The sequence below is a fragment of the Bufo bufo genome, chromosome 1 (genome assembly GCF_905171765.1).
Source record: "Bufo bufo chromosome 1, aBufBuf1.1, whole genome shotgun sequence".
NCBI lineage: Eukaryota > Metazoa > Chordata > Amphibia > Anura > Bufonidae > Bufo > Bufo bufo.
This window is the reverse complement of record NC_053389.1, coordinates 571,164,667-571,191,230: the sequence shown is the minus strand read 5'-3', so window position 1 is coordinate 571,191,230 and position 26,564 is coordinate 571,164,667. Positions and strand designations below refer to the sequence as shown.

Below are 26,564 nucleotides of genomic sequence, written 5' to 3'. Positions count from 1 at the left end.
TGATCAATGACAGGGGGGTGATCAATGACAGGGGGGTGATCACCCCATATAGACTCCCTGATCACCCCCCCTGTCATTGATCACCCCCCCTGTCATTGATCACACCCATGTCATTGATCACCCCCCTGTCATTGATCACCCCTCTGTAAGGCTCCATTCAGACATTTTTTTTACCCAAGTTAGCGGAAATTTTTTTTTTTTTCTTACAAAGTCTCATATTCCACTAACTTGTGACAAAAAATAAAATCTCACATGAACTCACCATACCCCTCACGGAATCCAAATGCGTAAATTTTTTTAGACATTTATATTCCAGACTTCTTCTCACGCTTTAGGGCCCCTAGAATGCCAGGGCAGTATAAATACCCCACATGTGACCCCATTTCGGAAAGAAGACACCCCAAGGTATTCCGTGAGGGGCATATTGAGTCCATGAAAGATTGAAATTTTTGTCCCAAGTTAGCGGAAAGGGAGACTTTGTGAGAAAAAAAAAAAAAATATCAATTTCCGCTAACTTGTGCCAAAAAAAAATAATTTCTATGAACTCGCCATTCCCCTCATTGAATACCTTGGGGTGTCTTCTTTCCAAAATGGGGTCACATGTGGGGTATTTATACTGCCCTGGCATTCTAGGGGCCCCAAAGCGTGAGAAGAAGTCTGGTATCCAAATGTCTAAAAATGCCCTCCTAAAAGGAATTTGGGCACCTTTGCGCATCTAGGCTGCAAAAAAGTGTCACACATCTGGTATCGCCGTACTCAGGAGAAGTTGGGGAATGTGTTTTGGGGTGTCATTTTACATATACCCATGCTGGGTGAGAGAAATATCTTGGTCAAGTGCCAACTTGGTATAAAAAAATGGGAAAAATTGTCTTTTGCCAAGATATTTCTCTCACCCAGCATGGGTATATGTAAAATGACACCCCAAAACACATTGCCCAACTTCTCCTGAATACGGAGATACCACATGTGTGACACTTTTTTGCAGCCTAGGTGGGCAAAGGGGCCCACATTCCAAAGAGCACCTTTCGGATTTCACAAGCCATTTTTTACAGAATTTGATTTCAAACTCCTTACCACACATTTGGGCCCCTAGAATGCCAGGGCAGTATAACTACCCCACAAGTGACCCCATTTTGGAAAGAAGACATCCCAAGATATTCGCTGATGGGCATAGTGAGTTCATGGAAGTTTTTATTTTTTGTCACAAGTTAGTGGAATATGAGACTTTGTAAGAAAAAAATAAATAAAAAATCAGCATTTTCCGCTAACTTGTGACAAAAAATAAAAAATTCTAGGAACTCACTATGCCCATCAGCGAATACCTTAGGGTGTCTACTTTCCGAAATGGGGTCATTTGTGGGGTGTTTGTACTGTCTGGGCATTGTAGAACCTCAGGAAACATGACAGGTGCTCAGAAAGTCAGAGCTGCTTCAAAAAGCGGAAATTCACATTTTTGTACCATAGTTTGTAAACGCTATAACTTTTACCCAAACCATTTTTTTTTTACCCAAACATTTTTTTTTTATCAAAGACATGTAGAACAATAAACTTAGAGCAAAATTTATATATGGATCTCGTTTTTTTTGAAAAATTTTACAACTGAAAATGAAAAATGTCATTTTTTTGCACAAAAATCGTTAAATTTCGATTAATAACAAAAAAAGTAAAAATGTCAGCAGCAATGAAATACCACCAAATGAAAGCTCTATTAGTGAGAAGAAAAGGAGGTAAAATTCATTTGGGTGGTAAGTTGCATGACCGAGCAATAAACGGTGAAAGTAGTGTAGGTCAGAAGTGTAAAAAGTGGCCTGGTCTTTCAGGGTGTTTAAGCCATGGGGGCTGAGGTGGTTAAACCATTAAAATATAAAAATGAAAATCTAAATTTGGTATCACAGTAATGATACTGACCTGCTGTATGAAGTTACCACCCAATGAATGTGATAAATTCAAAACCCATAAACCTATGGCAGAATTGTGGGAGTTGTTTTTTTAATTCAACTCTATTTAGTATTTATTTTCTGCTTCCCACCACATTGTATGTGGTGCCATTAGAAAGTACAACTTGCCCCACAAATAATAAGCCCTCATATGGCTACATGAAAGAAAAAGTTAAAAAGTTATGGCCCTTGGAATGCGTTGAGGAAACCGCGAAAATGACGAAGACGAAAAGTCGGTCTGGTCTTGAAAAAGTTAAGATATGAAAACTGAGGTCTGATTGATTACTATGGGCTACAAATAAAGTTTTTTTTTCTAATAAATCTTTTCATCAATCTGACCTTTTGTGTATAGCCTAAGGGTAACATAACTCCTTAAGAAACAACGGTTTCTGAAACTGTCTAAAGAAAATTTAAAAGAAAAACTGGCTATGTTACCCATCACAGCTAAGGTTTCAGTTCACATTATGCTTTCAAAAAATGAATGCTGCATTGTGATTGATTGCTATGGACAATAAAGACAGTTTTTCTTTTACACAGTATCATAAATCTGCCCCAATATTTTTTAGGCCTCATGTACATTATGGCTTCATGCAAGTTTTGGGTTGTATGGAGCCATAATGTGGCAGGGCTTTACCTACATATATCTCCAATTTCATACACAGCTGATTCACACCGAATCTCAATTCTAAATATCTGTGCAATGTATGTTCTCTGTTGTTCCTGCTCCAACAATCACATGCTGACAACACTTGACCACTGCAACCAATCTCTGGACTCAGTGGTGTCCTCATAATTGTCACTACATAATTAGCTGCAGTAGTCACATGTCATGTCAACATGATTGCAGAAAAAAATTGTTGGGTTGCACTCAATGTCCAGGTTTGTGAGGTGCAAAGTGGAATGGATATGAAATACCACTGCACACTCAGGTTGGATACAAGTAAAATATATTTTATTATTGTAAGTCTTCCATGTAATAAATTGTTATATCAAGAGAGCATTGGCTCTATGGACACGTGACTATTATTTCTGATGTTTCAGTCCAATTCCAGACCTTGGTCACAGAGTCACAGAGGGAGGAAGCAGAGAAGATGGAGGAATCCCCGTGGTACATTTAGACCATTTTCTACGCCTAAAACAGGCGTAGATAATGATGAATGAGAGGGGCCTACCTGCCCATCCCCTTCCCCGCCCACACCACACCCACGTTTTTAGACCTGGAGTGAGCGGGGAAAAGTCGCAAATTGCGGCGCAACTAATAACATAATAAATTACCCCCATAGTTTTTAGTTTTAGTTATGTTTTACTGTCACCATAAAAGTGCTGTCAAATTGGCAGGCAGCACGTTATAGAGCAGGAGGAGCGGAGCAGATTGATTCAGCATAAGGCCTCATGCACACGACAGTTGTTTTTTGCGTCCGCAAATTGTGCGTCCGCCAAAAAAAACAGATGCGGCATGCAGGATCCGTTGTTTCCCACAGATCCCTTGTAATAAATGCCTATCCTTGTCCGCAAATGTGAAAAAGTAGGACATGCACTATTTTTTTTGCTGAAGGGAAACACGAACAACGGACGCGGAACACAAAAAAATGAACTATCAGCATTTTTTTGCTGACCCATTGAAATGAATGGGTCCCCATCCTATCCGCAAAAAAAAAAACGGAACGGAGGCCGAGAAAAACAACTGTTGTGTGCATGAGGCCTAAGAGTAGGTTCACACCACTGTTTCGTTTTCTATTCTCCTGATCCATCAGAAGAACAGAAAACAAAAGAAAACAAAAACGTATCTTTTTTTTTTGAGCATCCATTATGCTCATTTTTCATCCATTTTAGCCATTTCCATCTGAGTTCTGTTATTTTTGTGGAGGACTTTTTCTCCCATCTAAAATAACGGATCTCAGATGGCCAAATCAGATGCAAAATGAGCACAGTTTTTTTGGGGGTTTTCTGTTCTTCAGAAGACAGATCAGAAGAACAGAAAACGAAACGGTGATGTGAACCCGGCCTTACTTACATTTTATTCTTCTAAATATTCCCTCATTCAGAGTCCAGGTGTCACAGCCAGACAGCTGAGAAGCGCTCACAGGAGCTTCTCAGATCCTCCTCCTTGAATTTCTTTGTTTTGGTTTAGTTTCTCATCTCGTTAGTCTATCTCAGCTGTCATGCAGTTAGACTGATCGCTACCCTTTAAGTTCCTCCCCATAATGCAGTAGTGTGCGGCTGATACAACTTCCTGGAGTGTGTGTGCGTGCATGCATGCTGTTCCCAGTTCCCTGTTTCCAGTCGTCAGTCGTCATTTGTCTGCAAGATAAGTGCTGTTTATGTATTTCTGATTTTGTCTTTTCTGGATCCAGGTGACCCTGACTCCCTCCGTGTCAGTGTAGGGAGCCGGTGGTCGTGTCCCTTCACTATTGTAGGGTCTTCAGGTAATAGATAGCCGAGTAACGTGGATATGCGGCCATCCACCTTTGGGGTGTTCGCATAGGCTGAGCAGTGAGGGAGAGCGGCAGGTCTATTGCAGGGGTCTCCCTTTGTTCCTTAGTTGTGGATCCAGAGAGACATTGTTTATATGGTATTGTCTTGTTTCCTGTACACCATCCGTGACATTATCAGCCGCCAAAACCGTCTCAAGCATGGATCCGGTTTCACTTTTGGCTGAATGCTTTCAGGGTCTTTCTTTGGAGGTAGCTGATCTCCGTAAGACTTTTTCTCAGTTTCAAGTGACCGGTTCAGCTTGCGTTCATGGAGTTTGTGCTGAGCCTAAGATCTCGCTCCCGGATACGTTCTCCGGGGGTAGTGAGAATTTTGTGCGTTTTAGAGAGGCTTGCAAACTCCATTTTCGCCTTCTTCCCCATTCTTCTGGTGATGAAGAACGGAGGGTGGGGATCATTATATCGCTGCTCAGGGGTAACGCTCAGTCCTGGGCCTTTTCGCTGCCGGAGGGGGCACGGCCCCTTCGTTCAGTGGATGAATTCTTTTTAGCCCTGGGTCAGATATATGATGATCCGGATCGTATTGCTCTGGCTGAGTCTAGACTACGTCTGTTATGCCAGGGTAAACAATCCGCAGAGATATACTGTTCAGAATTTTGGAGATGGGCAACAGATACGGGTTGGAATGATGCTGCACTCCGAAGTCAATTTTGCTATGGTCTTTCAGAGGGATTGAAAGATGCATTTGCCTTTCATGAAAGACCTACCTCCTTGGATTCTGCTATGTCTCAGGCTGTTCGTATTGACAGGCGTCTTAGAGAGAGAGGAGAGATCTCTCCTTCCTGTCATACTCAGTCCCGGGACAGTGCAGCGGTCTCATTCTGTGCACAGGGGTCTCAGTCGCTGTCAGCCCCTTCTGAGCAGGAGTCCATGCAGCTGGGGTTGATTGCCTCTGACAATAGAAGATTCAGCCCGCAGGGGAGGGTTTGTTTTTGTTGTGGAGGTATAAATCATCTGGCAAATGTTTGTCCCTCTAGGAGATTCAGGCAGTTTTCTGGGAGTAATAAAGAGACAAAAAGGAAAAAATCTTTTAAAAATGTTCCGTCTGTTACTATTGGCAGGGTTGAGGCGGAAATTGAAGGTTTTCCGTTTGCTTGTAGTTCCCGTTTTATCCTGCCTGCTAGGGTGGCGCTAGAGAGCAAGAGCATTTTTTGTGAGATTTTTGTGGATAGTGGAGCAGCTGTCAACCTCATTGATAATCAATTTGCAATAACTCATGGTTTCCAGGTATGCACTTTGGGAAAGGATATTCCTGTTTTTGCTATTGATTCAGCTCCACTTTCTCAGAAATCATTAAAGGGCATAGTTCACAATATCCGTTTAATTGTGAGTGATGCTCATGTTGAGGATGTGTCATGTTTCGTCCTTAGCGGTTTGCCTACTCCTCTAGTGTTGGGGCTACCCTGGCTCACTAAACATAACCCCACCATTGATTGGCAAGCGAGGCAAATAAATGGTTGGAGTAACTTTTGCAGAGAGAATTGCCTCATAACATCTGTTTCTGAGGTTTCTACTAAGACTGTACCACCTTTCCTCTCTGAATTTTTGGATGTCTTCTCTGAGAGTGGAGTTCAGGGTTTGCCTCCGCACAGGGAGTATGATTGCCCTATTAATCTCATCCCAGGCGCCAAGCTGCCTAAATCTCGTTTATACAATCTCTCCCAACCTGAGAGGGTCGCTATGCGGGCTTATATCTCTGAGAGTCTGAGAAAAGGACACATACGACCCTCGAAGTCACCTGTTGCCGCTGGTTTTTTCTTTGTTAAGAAAAAAGATGGTTCTTTAAGACCTTGTCTGGATTTCAGGGAGCTGAACAGTATCACTATTCGTGATCCTTATCCGCTTCCTCTGATCCCGGACCTGTTTAACCAGGTTGATGGGGCTAAAGTCTTTTCCAAATTAGACCTAAGAGGGGCATACAACCTGGTTAGGGTCAGAGAAGGAGACGAATGGAAGACGGCTTTCAATACCCCTGAGGGCCATTTTGAGAATTTGGTTATGTCTTTTGGTTTGATGAATGCCCCAGCCGTTTTTCAGCATTTCGTCAACAGCATTTTTTATCATTTAATAGGAAAATTTGTATTAGTGTATTTGGATGACATTTTGATTTTTTCTCCTGATTTCAAGACTCATAAGGAACACTTACGTCAGGTCTTGCTCATCCTGCGGGAGAATAAATTATACGCGAAACTGGAAAAATGTGTGTTTGAGGTTCCAGAAATCCAATTTCTGGGGTTTCTTGTCTCCGCTTCTGGTTTTCACATGGACCCCGAGAAGGTCCGCGCTGTGCTTGAGTGGGAGCTTCCTGAGAATCAGAAGGCGCTGATGCGTTTTTTGGGCTTTGCCAATTATTACAGGAAATTTATTTTGAATTATTCCTCTATTGTTAAACCACTCACTGATATGACCAGAAAGGGGGTAGATTTTTCTTCCTGGTCGGTAGAGGCGCGTAAGGCCTTTTCTAATATCAAGGAGAGTTTTGCTTCCGCTCCCATCCTAGTACAACCTGATATTTCGTTACCCTTCATAGTTGAGGTTGATGCTTCTGAGGTAGGGGTGGGTGCGGTCTTGTCTCAGGGTCCCTCTCCTGCCAAATGGCAACCGTGTGCCTTTTTCTCAAAGAAACTCTCCTCCGCAGAGAGAAATTATGATGTGGGAGATAGGGAATTGTTGGCTATCAAGTTGGCATTTGAGGAATGGCGCCATTGGCTAGAGGGAGCCAGACACCCTATTACCGTGTTTACTGACCATAAAAATCTGGCCTACTTGGAGTCAGCCAAGCGTCTGAACCCGAGACAGGCCAGATGGTCTTTGTTCTTTTCAAGGTTTAATTTTGTTGTTACGTTCCCCCCTGGGGTTAAGAATGTGAAGGCAGATGCCCTGTCACGTTGTTTTCCGGGAGGTGGGAATTTTGAAGACCCGGGTCCCATTTTGGCTGAAGGTGTGGTGGTCTCTGCTCTTTTTCCTGAATTGGAGGCAGAGGTGCAGGCAGCCCAGTCAGAAGCTCCTGATCTTTGTCCTCCTGGGAGGTTGTTTGTGCCTCTCGCTTTGAGACACAAGATTTTTAAAGAACACCACGACACGGTCCTTGCTGGGCACCCGGGGGCAAGAGCCACACTGGATCTCATCGCTCGGAGATTCTGGTGGCCTGCGCTTCGTAAGTCGGTTGAGGGTTTTGTGGCAGCTTGTGAGACTTGCGCTCGTGCCAAGGTCCCTCATTCACGGCCATCAGGTCCTCTCCTTCCTTTGCCCATTCCTTCCCGTCCTTGGACACATCTGTCCATGGACTTCATAACGGACTTGCCTCGTTCCTCGGGGAAGTCTGTGATTCTGGTGGTGGTGGACCGTTTTAGCAAAATGGTGCATTTTATCCCTTTTTCTGGTTTGCCCAATGCTAAGACGCTGGCGCAGGCATTTATTGACCACATTGTCAAATTGCATGGGATTCCTTCAGACATAGTCTCTGATAGGGGCACGCAGTTTGTTTCCAGATTCTGGAAGGCTTTCTGTTCTCGCTTGGGGGTTCGGTTGTCATTCTCTTCTGCTTTCCATCCGCAGTCGAATGGCCAGACAGAGCGCGTCAATCAGAATCTGGAGACATATCTGCGCTGTTTTGTGGCGGAGAATCAGGAGGATTGGTGTTCTTTTTTGTCCCTTGCTGAGTTTGCTTTAAATAACCGTCGTCAGGAGTCCTCTGATAAGTCACCATTTTTTGGTGCATATGGGTTCCATCCGCAGTTCGGGACTTTCTCGGGAGAGGGCTCTTCTGGTTTGCCTGATGAGGACAGATTCTCCTCGTCTTTGTCATCTATTTGGCAAAAGATTCAGGATAATCTAAAGAGCATGAGTGAGAGATATAAGCGTGTGGCAGATAAGAGACGTGTGCCTGGTCCGGACCTGAATGTTGGTGATCTGGTGTGGTTGTCTACCAAGAATATCAAATTGAAGGTTCCCTCCTGGAAGTTGGGTCCTAGGTTTATTGGGCCTTACAAGATCCTGTCTGTCATCAATCCTGTTGCCTACCATCTTGATCTTCCTCAGACTTGGAAGATCCATAATGTTTTTCATAAGTCCTTATTGAAACCTTATGTTCAACCTATTGTACCCTCGCCTTTGCCTCCTCCTCCGATTATGGTTGATGGAAATCTTGAATTTCAGGTCTCTAGGATTGTGGATTCTCGTCTTGTCCGCGGTTCCCTCCAGTACCTCGTTCATTGGGAGGGTTATGGTCCTGAGGAGAGGATGTGGGTCCCAGTGACGGACATTAAGGCCTCTCGTCTCATCAAGGCTTTCCATAGGTCCCATCCTGAGAAGGTGGGCCCTGAGTGTCAGGAGTCCACTCCTAGAGGGAGGGGTACTGTCACAGCCAGACAGCTGCGAAGCGCTCACAGGAGCTTCTCAGATCCTCCTCCTTGAATTTCTTTGTTTTGGTTTAGTTTCTCATCTCGTTAGTCTATCTCAGCTGTCATGCAGTTAGACTGATCGCTACCCTTTAAGTTCCTCCCCATAATGCAGTAGTGTGCGGCTGATACAACTTCCTGGAGTGTGTGTGCATGCATGCTGTTCCCAGTTCCCTGTTCCCAGTCGTCAGTCGTCATTCGTCTGCAAGATAAGTGCTGTTTATGTATTTATGATTTTGTCTTTTCTGGATCCAGGTGACCCTGACTCCCTCCGTGTCAGTGTAGGGAGCCGGTGGTCGTGTCCCTTCACTATTGTAGGGTCTTCAGGTAATAGATAGCCGAGGAACGTGGATATGCGGCCATCCACCTTTGGGGTGTTCGCATAGGCTGAGCAGTGAGGGAGAGCGGCAGGTCTATTGCAGGGGTCTCCCTTTGTTCCTTAGTTGTGGATCCAGAGAGACATTGTTTATATGGTATTGTCTTGTTTCCTGTACACCATCCGTGACACCAGGAAGGAGTCATGTGGGCGGTCCTCTTCTATGACTGACAGCCTTCCCTGTGTGAGTCTGAATACACAGATAGCTGTCAGTCACTGATTATACAGCCCCTATGACTCCTGAGCAGAGATTTAGATGGATAAATTACAAGTTTCACTGAACCTTTCCCCACAGAACTATATATCAATCTGGTCAGCTCCTCCTGCTCTATAACATAGTGTCTGCAGATTACGTGTCATTTTTATGGTGACAGGTTTCCTTTAAATCTCTCAATGATCGGTCACAATCTCTACATGGTATGCAGTCAGATGATTTATGGCATTTGGAAGAAAACATTAACAATATATTTTCTTGTCGTTTTCAGGCCCTAATGAACAGTTGATGGATATATCGTGCCTCAATTACACTCATTCACACTTGTACTTGTTTTTACGTGTGGAATGAATGAATTATTGATGTGTTTATTGTATATTTTGTCCCATCCATACTTCGTACTGGATATAATAATCAAATAAGGAAAAATCCTTGGTTATGTCAATGGAGTATGGCTTGACAACATAGACAAATGCACTGCTCTACAGTATTATGGCACCATCCTACAACCTCCTATATCTCAGCTTCCTGGATTTACGAGAACGTGACACTTTTATATTGTCCTGAAAATAAGGCCTGTCACAATATGTGTTCCAGTTGAATAGGGAAGATGATGAGAGAGGAGGATCACCGCTCCATGTAAAATAAACAGAGCATAACTTCTTAATCAGGTATATTGTTGTATAAACTCTATGTGCTTTGATTTTTTTCTAAAGCGCAGTCTGAGAAACATCTAGGTAATTGGGGGATAGCTACAGGAGCAGCACATCCCTTCACACCCATTACAACTGGGTCCTGGTGCCTGAGGGGGATGATGTCCTCTCTGTCACATAAAAATATACTGGTGGTATAAAGGGCACATGGACTGTAGGGGGGAGGGGGGCAGTGCTTCAGATTTTGCATTATGGTTCAGGAGCGTCAATGCCCCTATAGGTATGGTAGTTAAGGACATGAAGGTCCTCCAGTTCCACATAAGTACCTTCCAGTTTACAGTCTTCCTCCAATGTTGAAGGTGGCTCCATTTTGCACCAGAAAATTGAATGTGATGACAGGAGACACAGCCTGTACAGTAGGCGTCCACTTGCCTAGTCTATCATAGGATGCTAGAAGGCTATACTTTGCAGGTGAGGCTTCCAGCATTGAACATTTTCCTAAGCAGCTGTAGCACTCACTCTGAGTTGCTTTTCCTTCTGGCACTCTTAGCTTCATGACTAGAGATGAGTGAATCGAAGCTGATGAAGTCGAATTTGTTCCAAATTTCATGAAAAATTATATTCTGAACTAATGCGAATTTCCTCACGCTTCGTGGTAACAAATCACAATTTTTCCTAACATGGCGGCTAAACTGGCGGCTACACGTGTGAGGACATGGGGCAAGGAACTCTGGGAAGGCAGGATGACCCAAAATGCCATGCATGCAGCCAATCAGCAGCTAACTAGCTCGGTGATGTCACAGCCCTATAAATACGGCGGCCATCTTAGATTCTGCCATTCACCATCGTACTTTGTTCAAGGACAGACGTTTATGCAGGCTCTAGGGAGAATGAAAGAAAACCTCATTGTGAAAAAAAGAAAGCGTTTTATAAGTGCACGATAAGGATAGGGAGGAATCATTTCACATCATCTAAGTGCAGGGACAGACGTTTCAGGCGCTAGGGAGGGTGATAAAGAAAACATCATTGTGAAAAACAAACGGTTTATAAGTGCAAGGAAGATTATTTGGGGATCCAAATAGCCATTATATATGTCACGGCAAGTGGGGATAAGAGGAACACCAAGTAAACAAACAGTAACAGGTAATCAGACTAGGCCCCAAAGCTAGGGAGGAGGGAATGGTAACCTCCTAACAATCCCTGAGCCTCTCCCCGACTGCTGACAGTATGAGCAAGTCCTGATGGTGAACAAACTCATACGCTGGAACCCAAGCCCTGCTGACACTGTAGCAAACCCTAACTTAGGGAGCGGGGAATGAGACAGCCAGTACCTTCCACCGTGAATGGACCAGCGTCCCCCTGAGACCTAGAAGCAGCACATGCACAAAGGAGAGAACAGGAGGACTTAGTTTGAGACGAGCGGGAAGTAGAGGATCCACAAACAACCAGTATAGAACTCCAGAATGAAAATATCAACCGCAAAGTCAGCAGTAAGAGGCGGACTTAAATAGAGCCTCTTAAACAGCTAACGAGCAGAACCTGTGGAGAGGGTGGGTTCCTACCCACAACAACAAACCGAAAAGAAACACAGAAAGACCTGTCAGATAGACTCACGTGCTGCAAGTCTATCCGATCTTCTCAGATCTCTCACAGGGCAGGCAGTGACAATATAGAACTGTCATTTCAGCAATTTGGTGCATGTTGAAAAGCCTTTACAGCCGGTTCAGACCTGAGCGTTTTACAGCGCGTTCCTACGCGCTGTAAAACGCTCAACAAGGAGAAACCAATGCTTCCCTATCAGCATGGTTCTCACCTGGGCGTTTTACAGCTCGTACGATCGCGCTGTAAAATGCCCGACGCCCCAAGAAGTTCAGGAGCTTCTTTGGGGCGTAGTGTCGCACGTTCCCGTACATAGACTTCCGGGAACGCTTGACAATGGGCGTTCGCTTGTCTCCGCGGCGCGATTGTAAACACCCGTACAATCGCGCATACAGAGCGTATGTTCAGTACGCTCTGGTGTGAACCCAGCCTAAGTGGCATAGGATACTTTCACAGTAGCGTTTTTCTTTTCCGGCACTGAGTTCCGTCAAAAGGGCTCAATGCCGGAAAATAACTGATCAGGTATATCCCCATGCATTCTGAATGGAAAGTAATCCGTTCAGGATGCCTTCAGTTCAGTCAATTTGACTGATCAGGCAAAAGATAAAACCGCAGCATGCTACGGTTTTATCTCCGGTGAAAAAAACGGAAGACTTTTTTTTCCATAGGCATATTAGTGCCGGATCCAGCATTCAAAATACCGGAAAAGTAAATGCCGAATCCGTTTTGCCGGATGACACCGGAAATACGGATCCAGCATTTCAATGCATTTTTCTGACTGATCAGGCATTTTTAAGACTGATCAGGATCCTGCTTGCGACGGAACTGCTTGCCGGATCACTCTGCCGCAAGTGTAAAAGTAGCCTTATATCTGTGGAAAAAGAGAAATATATACTCTGTTCACTTCTGCAGCTATACTGTATATGGTGAAAGCGTTTAGTGCCCTATTAGAGTACAATACGAGAAAAATAGACGCTGTTCACATTTGGTGTTATTTGCGCTATAAGCATTTCTTGTCATATTTCTAGAGAAAGAGAAAAATACACGCAGTTCACATTTAGTGTTATTTGCGCAAAAATAATTTAGTGGCCTCTTTCAGTACAATACGATAAATATATACTCAGTTCACGTTTGCTGTTATCTGTGCAGAAATAATTTAGTGACCTATTTCAGTTCAAAAAATATATATTCATCGCTTTTAGGGGTGTTTTAATTTCCGTTTAATTTGTTTAGTTCTGCTACAAGTATGTCAGGCAAAGAAGTGCCAGGCCATGCCCAGAGGAGTGGCAGAGGCCTGAATGTTTCTGGCGCAAACAGAGGTCGCAGCAGAGTAAGGGGACGTGGCAGCAGGAGTCGCAGCAAGAGGCCTAAGCTCCCGGTATCATCTAGCGGTTGTGTCTTGACCAGCAACCCAGCAGTTCTTGATTGGTTAACTTGGTCATCCACGTCATCCCAAGTGACATCAGACACCCCCAGCCAACAGTCGGTGGGTTCGTCAGACACAACCCTTAGTTGGCATGGCTCAGCTCTACTTTTCACAGAGGAAGAGCTACGAGAGGACAGTCAGCAGCTACTGCCCAGCCAAGATCTGGAAGAGACATCCGCCGCTTCCTCCGCTAGGTGGGCAAGTAGTGATGAGGAGAGTAGCGTGGGAGCTTGTGTTGCGAGCGGTCAGGCTCCTGACCCAGAGACCGTTGAGGAAGACATCAGTGATGTGCAGACACTACTCGATGATGATGAAGCCGATTGCACTTGGGAGCAGGGTGAAGAAGGGGCTTCGTCATCATCAGGAGAAGAGGGTGGCAGCTTGCCCGTGAGCGGTGGAGACAGCAAGTCACTAGTGTGGCCAGGAGTTAGCAGGGTGGCAACAGTGGGAGGTCGGGAGCCAAATGGGCACGGGGTAGAACACCCGCTTTGCAGCAGCCTATCTACCTGGAAAGGAGTGGTGCTATATAGCACCCGATGACGCATGTTCGGCTCATTCTTAGTCAGGGAGAGCTGTGTTGAGGATGCGGATCCATCTGACAAATGCATTGCAATAGTCGATCCGTCTCTCCAGTGTCATCTGGAAAAAAGGATCCAGTATAATTTTTTTTTGCATTTTTTAAAAGGTCTGCGCATCCGTTTTGCGGGAACACTTAATGCCAGATCCGGCACTAATACACTTAAATGTAAATTAATGCCTGGATCCCGCATTCCGGCAAGTGTTTAGTATTTTCGGCCAGAGATAAAAGTGCAGCATGCTGCGGTATTTCCTCCATCCAAAAAACTTAAAGGGACTGAACTGATGCATCCTGAACGGAATGCTCTCCATTCAGAATGCATTAGGATAAAACTGATCAGTTTTTTTCCGGTATTGAGCTCCTAGGACGGAACTCAATACCAGAAAACAAAAACGCTAGTGTGAAAGTACCATAAGGACTATTGTGGGCAAACAATTGATCCCACACTCGGATATTCCGAGGAGCTCTTTTCAGCACCATTCCTTGATTTGGCCCTCTCGCCAAGCATGCTTGAAGAGGGACAGATCTTGTGCCCTGATTCCCAAAACTCTTGAGCATCCACAATCACAAGAAGATGATGGTGGGGAACGTCAATTAGTGTTTAATGAGGTGGATGATGATGAGACACAGTTGCCAATAAACTCAACGGCAATTAGTGTCTCAAGCAGGTTGATGAAGAGGATGGGACACAGTTGACAATCACTGAGGTAGTGGTTAGGTCAACAAGTCAAGAGGATGAGCAGAGTGAGGAAGTGGAAGAGGAGGTGGTGGATGATGAAGTCACTGACCCAGCCTGGGAAGGTGGCAAGCCGAGTGAGGACAGCAGTACAGAGGGGGAGGGATCTGCTGCACCGCAACAGGCTGTAAGAGGCAGTGGGGTGGCAAAAGGGAGAATGCGGGCCACACCAAACAGGCCCGCAACTGTTCCCCGGAGCACCCCCTTGCGTAAATCTCTCTTGCCAAGGGGTAGGTGTTCCACAGTATGGCGCTTTTTTGAGGAAAGTGCGGACGACAAAAGAATAGTAGTTTGCAACCTGTGCTATACCAAAAAGAGCCAGGGCGTGAACACTAGCAACCGCACCACCACCAGCATGATACGCCACATGGCATCCAAGCACCGTAATAAGTGGGACGAAAGCCTGGGTCCACAATCTGTCTGCGGGTCACACCACTGCCTCCTCTTCCCCTGTGTTATGTGCTGGCCAATCCCCTGTCGAAGGGGCAGGCCCAGATGCCTCCTGCACTGCACCTGGACCTTCGCAAGCACCATCAGCGACCACATCCACTTCCGTGTCCCAGCGCAGCGTCCAAATGTCCTTACCCCAGGCATTTGAACCCAAGAGCAAATACGTAGCCACCCACCCACAGGCCATAGCATTAAATGCGCAGCTTTTCAAATTACTGGCCCTGGAAATATTGCCATTTAGGCTTGTGGACACTGAGGCCTTCCGCAGCCTGATGTCGGCGGCTGTCCCACGCTATGCAGTCCCAGTCGCCACTATTTTTCAAGTTGTGCCATGCCCGCCTTACACCAACATGTGTCCCGTAACATCACACGTGCCCTACCAACGCAGTTACTGGGAGGGTCCACTTAACCACGGACACATGGACAAGTGCATTCAGCCAGGGACGCTACATTTCCCTGACGGCACACTGGGTGAATGTTGTGGAGGCAGGGAGTGAGTGGAATGGCACAGCTGCTACCGACGACGCCAAGAATTGCAGGCCCTAATTCCATCAGGGTTTCCGCCACCACCTACGTTAGTGGCTCCAACCCCCCACTTCTCCTCCTCCGCCTTCTCCTCCACTTCCACCTCTGAATTATCCACGTGCAGCACCAGTAAGTAGCGGAAGCAGTGTAGCACTGCAGTGGGGAAGCAGCAACAGGCCATGCTGAAGCTATTATGCTTAGGGGACAAACAGCAAACCGCCGCAGAGCTGTGGCAGGGAATAAGAGACCAGACTGAGCTGTGGCTCTCGCCACTCAACTTAGAACCAGGTATGGTTGTGTCTGATAATGTCCATAACTTTGTGGCGGCTTTGGAGCTCGGCAGGTTCACACACATACCATGCCTAGCCCATGTCTTCAACTTAGTGGTTCAGAGGCTTCTCAAAACCTACCCCAATTTGCCTGAGCTACTGGTGAAGGTGCACCGCGTGTGTGCACATTTCCGAAAGTCATCGACAGCTTCAGCCGGTCTGTCAACGCTGCAGCAGCACTTGAAATTGCCATCTCACTGGCTGTTGTGCAACGTGAGCACGTGCTCTACGTTCCACATGTTGTCCAGGCTTTGTGAGCAGCAGAGGGCAGTTGTGGAATACCAGCTGCAACATGGTCATCACCTTTCCAGTCAGCTTCCGCTATTCACAAGCAAGGAGTGGGCATGGATGTCTGACCTCTGTGAGGTTTTAAGAAACTTTGAGGAATCAACACAGATGGTGAGCGGCGATAACGCTATTATCAGCGTAACCATCCCACTTCTGTGTCTACTCAAACGCTTGCTGCTCACAATTAAGGATGGCGCTTTGCATGTGGAAGAGGTGGAAATGGAGGAAGACATTACACAGGGTGATAGCCAGACCACCCTCGGTTTGTCTTCTCAGCGCAAATTGGACGATGAAGAGGAGGAGGAGCAGGAGACGGTTGCCTCCGCTACTGAGGGTAGTACCCGTGGAAGTTTAATTCCACCTGTTCTGCGTGGTTGAGCAGAAGAGGAGGAAGAGGATGAGGAGATTGAGAGTCATCCTGCTGATGATGACAGCGAAGTCTTGCCTGTTGGCACATATGGCTGACTTCATGTTAGGCTGCTTTTCCTGCAACCTGCGCGTTATGCGCATTTTAGACAACACGGATTACTGGTTGTTCACCCTTCTCGACCCACGCTACAAAGAGAACTTCTCATCTCTCATTCCTCTGGTGGAGAGGACGAGCAAAACGGTGCAATACCAAAAGATCCTTGTTGAAAAATTGCTCCAAAAATTTCCATTTGACAACGCTGACGGCAGAGTCCGTAGTTCCTTGGCCAACCGAGGGGAGACAAGGGGAACACACAGCAGTTCCAACAGAGGTAGGGCAACTCTCCAAAGCCTGGGACAGTTTCATGACACACCACCAGCACCCTCACCCTGATGCGTGGCCTAGTGTCCCAAGGAGGGAAACATTTTGGAAGATGGTGAAGGAGTCAGTTCAGTTAGTGTTGACCTATCCTCAGGACTCTTCAATGAACATGGTTTAAAATGTTTTCTTCTGCTATTATTTGTGTGTATTATGTTCTTGACTGTCCAATGAAATATTATTCCAAGTCTGTAAATGGCCCATGAGCTTTCCATGATTGAACTGTTTATGTACATGAATACAGAATATATGATAATTATATAGGAAGAGACAGAAGGAACGATGACGGGGCACCAGGAAGGAGACAGGAAAGTGACAAATAAGCTAAATAATTAATATAAACAGACAGTAGCCAGCACTCCCACCAGCCAACCCCTACAAAAGACATTTTTACTGTGTAATATATCAAGGTCAATGACAGATTGGACTAGAGGGCAAAGAAAAAAAATAGTTTAACAGATGGTCTAGGAAGTTGCCTGACAATCAGGGGTTAGCACGGTTCAGGACGTGGCTTTATCTGATAGAATTCCTTAGGCAAAAAAAAAAATCACTAAGACTGAAGGGGCTGTGCACTCCTTTAGTTAATACCCATAGAATTTATTTTTGCTTCCCATACCACATGTACTGTCCCTCTAAACTGAAATAACGAGAATATACAGTACCTGGAGATAGGTATCATGCTCCAAACATGTGGGACACATACTGGTGACATGGAGGTTTGCTCAGAGTTCTAGTTCAATATCATATTAAGTCATACTGCTTGCTTGGCTTGCTTATACCTCAGGAAGTCTATTCATGCTTTGTTCATGAACATGCTCTTCAGGGAAACTAGTTACATTCCTTTGTACATAGTACATAAACCCAGTAATGACTACTGGTGTGCAATTATCACAAAGAATGTTCTGCCCATAAAAATCAGCATTTTGCTTTCCCCCCACACAACAGTGAAGTAAATTTTATTTTCATGATACTTAAGGGGGTTGTCCCACAAGAATCATTTATCACCTATCCATAAGATAGATGATAAATGTATTGTCACCATGGGGCTTATCACTGGGATCCCCAATCCTGAGAACAGGAATCCCAGAGTTCCCTATGTGGAAGGAGCAGTGGTACACATGCCTGACTACTGTTCCATTCAACTCTTTGGGACTACAGAGAATCATAGCGATCTCCATCAGTCCGATAGAAGTTAATGGAGAAGTGGTCACACTGCAACTAAGCTGCAAAAAACAGTGCCAGGCAGCTGCTGCCAAGGCCAATAAGATAATGGGTTGCATCAAAAGGGGCATAGATGCCCGTGATGAGAACATATTCCTACTACTTTACAAATCACTAGTCAGACCACACATGGAGTACTGTGTACAGTACTGGGCTCCTGTGAACAAGGCAGACATAGCAGAGCAGGAGAGGGTCCAGAGGAGGGCAACTAAAGTAATAACTGGAATGGGGCAACTACAGTACCCTGAAAGATTATCAAAATTAGGGTTATTCACTTTAGAAAAAAGACGACTGAGGGGAGATCTAATTACTATGTATAAATATATCAGGGGTCAGTACAGAGATCTATCCCATCATCTATTTATCCCCAGGACTGTAACTGTGACGAGGGGACATCCTCTGCGTCTGGAGGAAAGAAGGTTTGTACACAAACATAGAAAAGGATTCTTTACGGTAAGAGCAGTGAGACTATGGAACTCTCTGCCTGAGGAGGTGGTGATGGTGAGTACAATAAAGGAATTCAAGAGGGGCCTGGATGTATTTCTGGAGTGTAATAATATTACAGGCTATAGCTACTAGAGAGGGGTCGTTAATCCAGGGAGTTATTCTCATTGCCTGATTGGAGTCGGGAAGGAATTTTTTATTCCCCTAAAGTGAGGAAAATTGGCTTCTACCTCACAGGTTTTTTTTTGCCTTCCTCTGGATCAACTTGCAGGATAACAGGCCGAACTGGATGGACAAATGTCTTTTTTCGGGCTTATGTACTATGTTACTATGTTACATGCGCACCACCACTTAATTCGAACAGAGAACTTGGGAAATCCTGTTCTTGTGCTTGGTCTGGCTCCCAGCGATCATACTTTTATCAACTCCCCTGTGATGCCAAAAAGGCTGTACACAGTGAGCTCAGCATCTGAGTTCAATCCATACACAGTGATTGCTGGCTGTTTAATACAGTGGACACCAGCTTTCAGTGGCTGGGATAGGCGATAACACTGATCCCCACCATTTAACCCCTTACATTCCCTGGTCATTAGCAACTGTAGCATTTGAGTGGTTAAAGAGAGGGAGGCTTTTTCCTTTGTATCATGATCACCTTCCCCTGCTGTACAACACAATTGCAGGGTGACAAGAGGTTGTTATAGCAGGTGTGGACATAGTGATGACCCGAAGGTCTGCCATCTTTCTTCTCCTATTACAACCTGTAATAGAATGTCATAAAAATCACCATAAGCTGCAATACAGAAGTATTGCAGTGTATACAGTAGTACAAAAGATTAACCGATCACTGATCAAGTGTTAATACAGTTTTTAATTCATAGCAGTCATTTAAGGCAATATTTAAGAATTAGATGTTACTGTGTGTGTGCATGATTTCTGGCCATTATATTACTTTAGCAGTTTTCCCTTCATACTCCATCTATATTTCTCAGTTGTCCCTGAGCTTGTGGGTAGAGCCTAGCTTCTATAATGTCTCCCATAGACTGCACATGGAAAAAAATTGATTCTGTTCCCTAAGTCTCCCACTCAGAAACACCATATAGGATATTATAGAGAAGTACAGAGCAGCAGTGATGCAAATAAAGCACTTTAGGTGAGATAGCTGATGTAGCTTCTGTGTCTACATCTCTCTGCTTGTTTTGGGTAATGAAGGAAAAAATCCTGGAAGCACTGAACTAAACTAATACTTGCAGGAAATGAAGAAAAGCATCATTAATATTATTTAAATCATTATTATTAGCATCATTTTTTATTTTTTTTAGTTCTCATGCCCCCAAGTTGTAGCAAAAGTATAGAAAAAAAACTGATTGTATGCTCACATGGATATTTGAAAAGATTTGGTACAAAATCCCCTAGTAAGATACTGGACTCTTGAAACCATCTCAAAAGACTGATGTCAAGGTAACTCCAAATAAAACTCACCCTACTGTCTTCATGGCTTTCCAATTCATATATTACTTGCTGTCCTTGAGAACAGTTGGAGTACTGGAAAAGACCTGAGAAGAGTCTCCAGTTGTCTTGAGTATCTGCAAATATTGCATCCTGGAAATTCACTCCATGTGGGAGCATATTGTAATTCTCGTCCATTCTACAAGACAATAAAATAGATTCATTCATGACTTTGTATCAAGATCTAGTATAGAATAAAACTTTAGAAAATGATCATAAAACTCACAAGTTACCCGAGGGGATTTTGCATAACCCCAACAGACAATTTGTCTAGTGTCTAAGAAATGTCAAGTCTCTAGTTCATGGACTGGAGAAATGCTAACTCTTCCCACAAACTGAATACTTTAGTGTGTGTATGACTGATATATATTAATTGCGAGAATAGGAATATCTACATCAAGCTACAGTATTGTGCATGGATATGAACATTTCATGCTTTCAGGTCACACTATAAGTAAAAACTTGGGTAAGTAATGCTTATGGAGTGCTAATATTTAGTCAAGTGTACAATGGCAAATGAGCCAAAAGGCACTAAAAAGGTAGGTCCAGAATTCCTCAGTGACTGGTATTAGCTCACCTATGGCCCCATGCAGATCAGCCTTGAGTTTCTGCCACAGATCCTGTAGCATAACCTCAGGTTATATTTACACAAAGTATTTTTTGAGCTAAAAAAAAAAAAAAGAACTGATCCAGAATCTGATCCATCATCTCATGTTGCAGCATGATAATGCACAGCCCCATATTGCAAGGATCTGTACACAATTTCTGGAAGCTGAAAACATCCCAGTTCTTGCATGGCCAGCATACTCACCGGACATGTCACCCCTTGAGCATGTTTGGGATGCTCCGGATCGGCATATACTACAGCGTGTTCCAGTTCCTGCCAATATTCTGCAACTTCACACAGCTATTGAAGAGGAATGGACCAACATTCTACAGGACACAATCAACAACCTGATCAACTCTATGTGACGGAGATGTGTTGCACTGCGTGAGGCAAATGGTGGCCACACCAGATACTGACTGGTTTTTTGAACCCCCCCAGCAAGGCAAAACTGTGCACATTTCAGAGTGTCCTTTTATTGTGTAAGGCACACCTGTGCAATATTCATGCTGTCTAATCAGCACCTTGATATGCCACACCTGTGAGGTGGGGTGGATTATCTCGGCAAAGGAGAAGTGCTCACTAACAAGATTTAGACAGATTTGTGAACAATATATTTGAGAGTAATGGGTCTTCTGTGTATGTAGAAAATGTTTCAGATCTTTGAGTTGAGCTCATACAAAATGGGAGCAAAACCGAAAGTGTTGCGTTTATATTTTTGTTCAGTGTATCTATCTCCCATCTAGCTATCGATCACATATCTATATATCTATCTCTCTCTCTCATTTATATCACATATGTATCTATTTACTCTATCTATCTCATATCTATCTATAGTGCTGGTCGGACACCAAAGTGCTCAGGTGCTCGAGTAGAACACCTCGGGATGCTCGGGAGTCAATGGGAGAACCAGAGCATTAAACCAGGCACCCGCTGTTCTGAAGAGGGGAGGGTGTCTGGTTCACATGAAAAGGTCAGAAATTGATGGAAACACCACTGAAATGGCTCGGGAACAGCATGGGCAGGATGTCTGGATGCATCTTGGACTCCCAGGTCGCTGCTGGGAACGATGTTGTCCTAGTAGTACGCCACTTTTACAGACTGACAATAATACGCACAAAACCGAAGATAAAATCGATTTTAGAGGAAAAATTGTTAAGAAACATTAGTTCCTGAATATTTACTTGTATATAAAGTGCAAGTGCCGCCAAAAATTACAAGGAAGAGGCACTCCGATACAACCTGTATATCACATAAAGGAGGGCCTAATTTACATTCTGGTACAATTGTTCAGATAGTGGTACTCCTACACTCATAAAGCCTATGCACTAAGAGAAAGGGTTGCCAAAAATTACAAGGAATCGGCACTCCAATACACCCTTTATTACACATAAAGGAGGGCATCATACACACCCTTGAAAAATTATGATTGATGACCTGCTGGTGACCCTCAAAAACTATTGGAGCAAGGGCCTGCTGATCTGACCATCTAAAACATTAGGGGTGAGGGTCTGCTGCTGATCTGACCATCTAAAATATTATGGGCGAGGACCTGCTGGTGACCCTCAAAAACATTATGGGTGAGGGCCTGCTGGTGACCCTCAAAAACATTATGGGTGAGGGCCTGCTGGTGACCCTCAAAAACATTATAAGTGAGGGCCTGCTGCTGAGCTGACCCGCTAAAACAGTAGGAGCGAGGGCAGCCTAATATACATGTTGATATGATGGAGGAGGAGGAGATTAGGGAGATTGAACCATATACCCTTTTTAGTGGTGGAAGGGGTGCATAGGAATACAGTGTATTCAATACACCATAAAAGCCACATTTAGAGTGCCTTTATGTTCAGCCGCATTTCTCTGGTGGAGTAGAGAAGTCAGGGGCAATCCAGGCCTTGTTCATTTTTATAAGAGTCAACCGGTCAGCATTTTCAATTGACAGTCGGATGCATTTATCAGTTGGCCAGCACCTCCAAGGCGTAGAGCGCCAGTTCGTGCCACGTGTCCAGCTTGGACACCCAATAGTTGTAAGGCACAGAGGGATCGCTGAGGGTGCTGACACGGTCTGCTATGTACTCCTTCACCACCTCCTAAACTTTTTCCCTCCTTGTGACACTAGGCCACGCATCAGGCTGAGGGTGCTGGCGGGGTGTCATAAAACTGTCCCAGGCCTTGGAGAGTGTTGCCCTGCCTCTGTTGGAACTGCTGTGTGTGCCCCTCGTATGCCCTCCTCGGTTGGCCAAGGAACTACGTACTCTGCAACCAGAGTTGTCAGCTGGAAATTTTTGGAGCAATTTTTCCACAAGGATTTTCTGGTATTGCACCATTTTGCTCGTCCTCTCTACCACATGAATGAGAGATGAGAAGTTCTCTTTGTAGCGGGGGTCAAGAAGGGTGAACAACTTTCGTTCAAAGGCCTGGGGTATAGACATCTGTACACTGCGCTCGGACACAAAGTGGATGTGATAGCTGATGGTGCTTGCGAAGGTCTAGGTGCATGGTGGGAGGCTTCCGGGCCTGCGTCTTGGACAGGGGATTGGCCAGCACGTAACACAGGGGAAGAGGAGGCAGTGGTGTGACCCGCAGAAACTGATTGTAGACCCAGGCGTTCGGCCCACCTATTAGGGTGCTTTGATGCCATGTGGCAGATCATGTTGGTGGTGAGGTTGCTAGTGTTCACGCCCCGGCTCATTTTGGCACAGCACAGGTTGTAAATGACAATTCTTTTATCGTCCGCACTTTACTCAAAAAAGCGCCAGACTGTGGAACCCCTTGGCAAGGAAGATTGCCGCAAGGGGGTGTTTCGGGGAACAGTTCTGAGCCTGTTTGGTGTGGCCCGCCTTTTCCATTTTTCCACCCCACTGCCTTTTCCAGCCTGTTGCAGTGCTGTGAATCCCTCCCCCTCTGTACTGCTGTCCTCGCTCGGCTTGCCTCCTTCCCAGGTTGGGTCAGTGACTTCATCGTCCACCACCTCCTCTTCCACTTCCTCACTCTGGTTATCCTCCTGACTTGTTGACCTAACAACAACCTCAGTTATTGACAACTGTGTCTCATCCTCATCATCAACCTCTTGAGACACTAATTGTGGTTGACTTATTGGCAACTGTGTCTCATCATCATCATCCAGCTCGTGAAACACTAATTGCCGTTCCCCACCATCATCTTCTTCTGACTGTGGATGCTCCAGAGTTTGGGAATTAGGGCACAAGATCTCCTCATGTCCCTCTTCAAGCGGCCTTGGCGAGAGGGCCAAATCAAGGAATGGCGCTGAAAAGAGCTCCTCAGAATATCCGAGTGTGGGATCAATTGTTTGCCAAGACTCTCCATGGTGGAAGGAAGGAGGATCAGGGTGAGGATTCTGTTGACCAGACTCTTGGCTACTGAGACTGGACTTTGAGGAAGACAGGGTGGTGCTTAACCGACTGAATTATCTGCTGCAATCCAACCGACCACCTGGTCGCACTGATCTGACTTCAGAAGTGGTGTCCTGCGCCGCCCTGCAAACTGGGACATGAAGCTAGGTATCATGGATGAGTGTGTTTCTTGTGCTCTGGCATGTCCTCTGCGTGCACCATCAGCAGCACGGCCACTTTGCTGTCCCTTACTGCATTCCCTGCGCATATTAAATGGTATATATACTTGCAAGTATGTAACACGTACAGTGGCGCAGGTTTTGTAAGTGTATGTGCAAATAAAGTACACAGAATGTCACTGATATTTTTAGGATGTGCACACGTTAAGGGTCCATTCACACATCCGCAAAATGGGTCCGCATCCATTCCGCAATTTTGCAGAACAGGTGCGGACCTATTCATTTTCAATGGGGCAGGAATGTGCTGTCCGCATCCGCATTTGCGGATCCGCACTTCCGGATCTGCAAAAAAAAAAAAAAATAGAACATGTCCTATTCTTGTCCGCAATTGCGGACAAAAAAAAGGCATTTTCTATTAGAGTGCCGGCGATGTGCGGTCCGCAAAATGCGGAACGGACATTGCCGGTGTCTGCAATTTGCGGATCTGCAAAACACATACGGACGTGTGAATGGACCCTAAACAGGAGATGTAGCACAGATATGTTGCTGTCCGCAGCGTCTATGGAAAAACTACACTGAATGTCACAGATAATTTTAGGATGTGCAACCGTTATACAGGAGGTATAGCGCAAGTAATGTCGCTGTCACAACCGCCTCATAAAAAATTACACTGAATGAATGTCACTGATATTTCGCATACGCAAACGTTATACAGGAGATGTAGGGCAGATAATGTCGCTGTCTGCAGAGGCCAAACAATTGCAAGCTATTTAGTGCAGGTTGCGCTAAAAATATATATTGCTGCCAGATACAACTATATCTCTAACAAGTTTTTTCAATAAAAATATTACTATTTCACTACCTACACTATCTGTCCCTTCTTCAGCACAGTTCTCCCAGACTAAGACGGATCCGAACACGTGTCATCGGGTGCTATATAGTACCCGATGACGCGTTCCGGCCAGCCAATCACTGCAATGCCATTAGCCAACATGGCTACGGCATTACGGTGAATTGAATGGCAGTACTTACCCGCACGTGCAACAAACGTGCGGGGAGGAGACTCGAGCATGCTCGCCCAACACTATCTATATCTGTCATATCTATCTAATACAGGGATGGCCAAACTGAGGCTCTCCAGATGTTGCAAAACTACAACTCCCATCATGCCCAGACTACCTACAGCTATCAGCCTACAGCAGGGCATGGTGGGAGTTGTAGTTTTCCAGCAGCTGGAGAGCCGCAAGTTGGCCATGCCTGATCTAATATATATATATCTATATATCTACACACACACACTAGCTACTAACAACTACTTGCCTCCAGTTCTTCTGCTGAGGAAATGCCTTATGGTTGGTTTTACACAGAGGGATTTCTACTACAGTCCATATGAATGACATGCAGCAGAGTTATGTGACTAAGGGCAAAACCATGAGATCTGTGTCTGAACGGAAGCCTATCTGAATTGTTAAAATCCATCAACCATTATATACTCTACTCATTGGGTGCAGTAAGTTTTCATATTATGTGAACCATTTTTCTTATTCAAATACTTCAGCTAGAAGTGGACATCTCTAACATCACCCCAGTAATGAGCTACTAGGAGCCTTATGCGATGCATTGCCTTCACCCACAACACCTGATCCTCACTCACCTGAGAAAGAAGAAGTAGGAATGCCCTTCCACTACAGTATAGGAGTGACAGTCAAAGTAGCCCAGGCCAGAGATGTTGAGTCTGGAGCCCGCAGGCACCTCCAGCATGCTGCCCCATGCCTGGTCACACAGCAGCTCGATCTCCGCAGAGTAGAAGAAGGTGCTGTCCCCTGCCTCATACTGCCAGGGCAGGTAGTTGTACATGGTGCTGAATATGCTGCTGTGGGTCTCCTCGTGCACTGCCAGCACCTTGGCATAGACGATGATCTGGGCCAGCTCTGCCCTGCAGCCCTCACTCAGGTGTCGCCATTCAGAGGACAGCTGACAGCCCAGAGCAGCGCTCCACACAGCCAGGGCACTGACCACGAAGTGCAGCATGGTGACGGATCCAAGCAGACTGCAGAGCTGGAGAAATACGGACTTCAGCTGTCATACTCCATGGGCACTGCCTGTGGGCACCTACTAGCCCCTCCAGCGGTGCCAGCCTCCCGGCTCAGCACTGGTTAAGAGACGCAGAGCTCCCGGTTTAAAAGCACTGGAGAGCGGCTCACCACGCCCCCTGTCTGTGACTGCAGGCACCACACTCTCCAGGAGGAGGGACTGACATCACTAGTCCTGAAGCCTCACTTCTTCCCAAAACAGGCTCATGGTTTTTTTCTTTTTCTAGTTGATGATATGTTAACACTGTAGTTTTATAGTGTTTCTTCTAGTTCACATTACATCAATTTGATTTACTGGCCATACATCTGCATTGGCAAATTAATTCCTACATATTTATTACACAGCATCAGTCCGCAGATTTGTCGCTATGAAACTAG

The 26,564-nt window shown here is 45.2% G+C and overlaps 1 protein-coding gene across 1 annotated transcript in view; it reads right to left on the bottom strand.

Annotated features, from left to right (window-relative positions):
• Positions 1-26,292, bottom strand: part of CCDC3 (coiled-coil domain containing 3) — a 117,948-nt gene extending 91,656 nt beyond the window's left edge. The window contains exons 1-2 of the mRNA XM_040413205.1: positions 25,748-26,292; positions 19,934-20,099 (exon numbers count right to left, since the gene is read on the bottom strand). Coding sequence (XP_040269139.1) covers positions 19,934-20,099; positions 25,748-26,124 — 543 coding nt within the window. The 5' untranslated portion in view covers positions 26,125-26,292. The remainder of the gene's footprint in view (positions 1-19,933; positions 20,100-25,747) is intronic.
• Between the last annotated feature and the right edge of the window lie 272 nt (positions 26,293-26,564).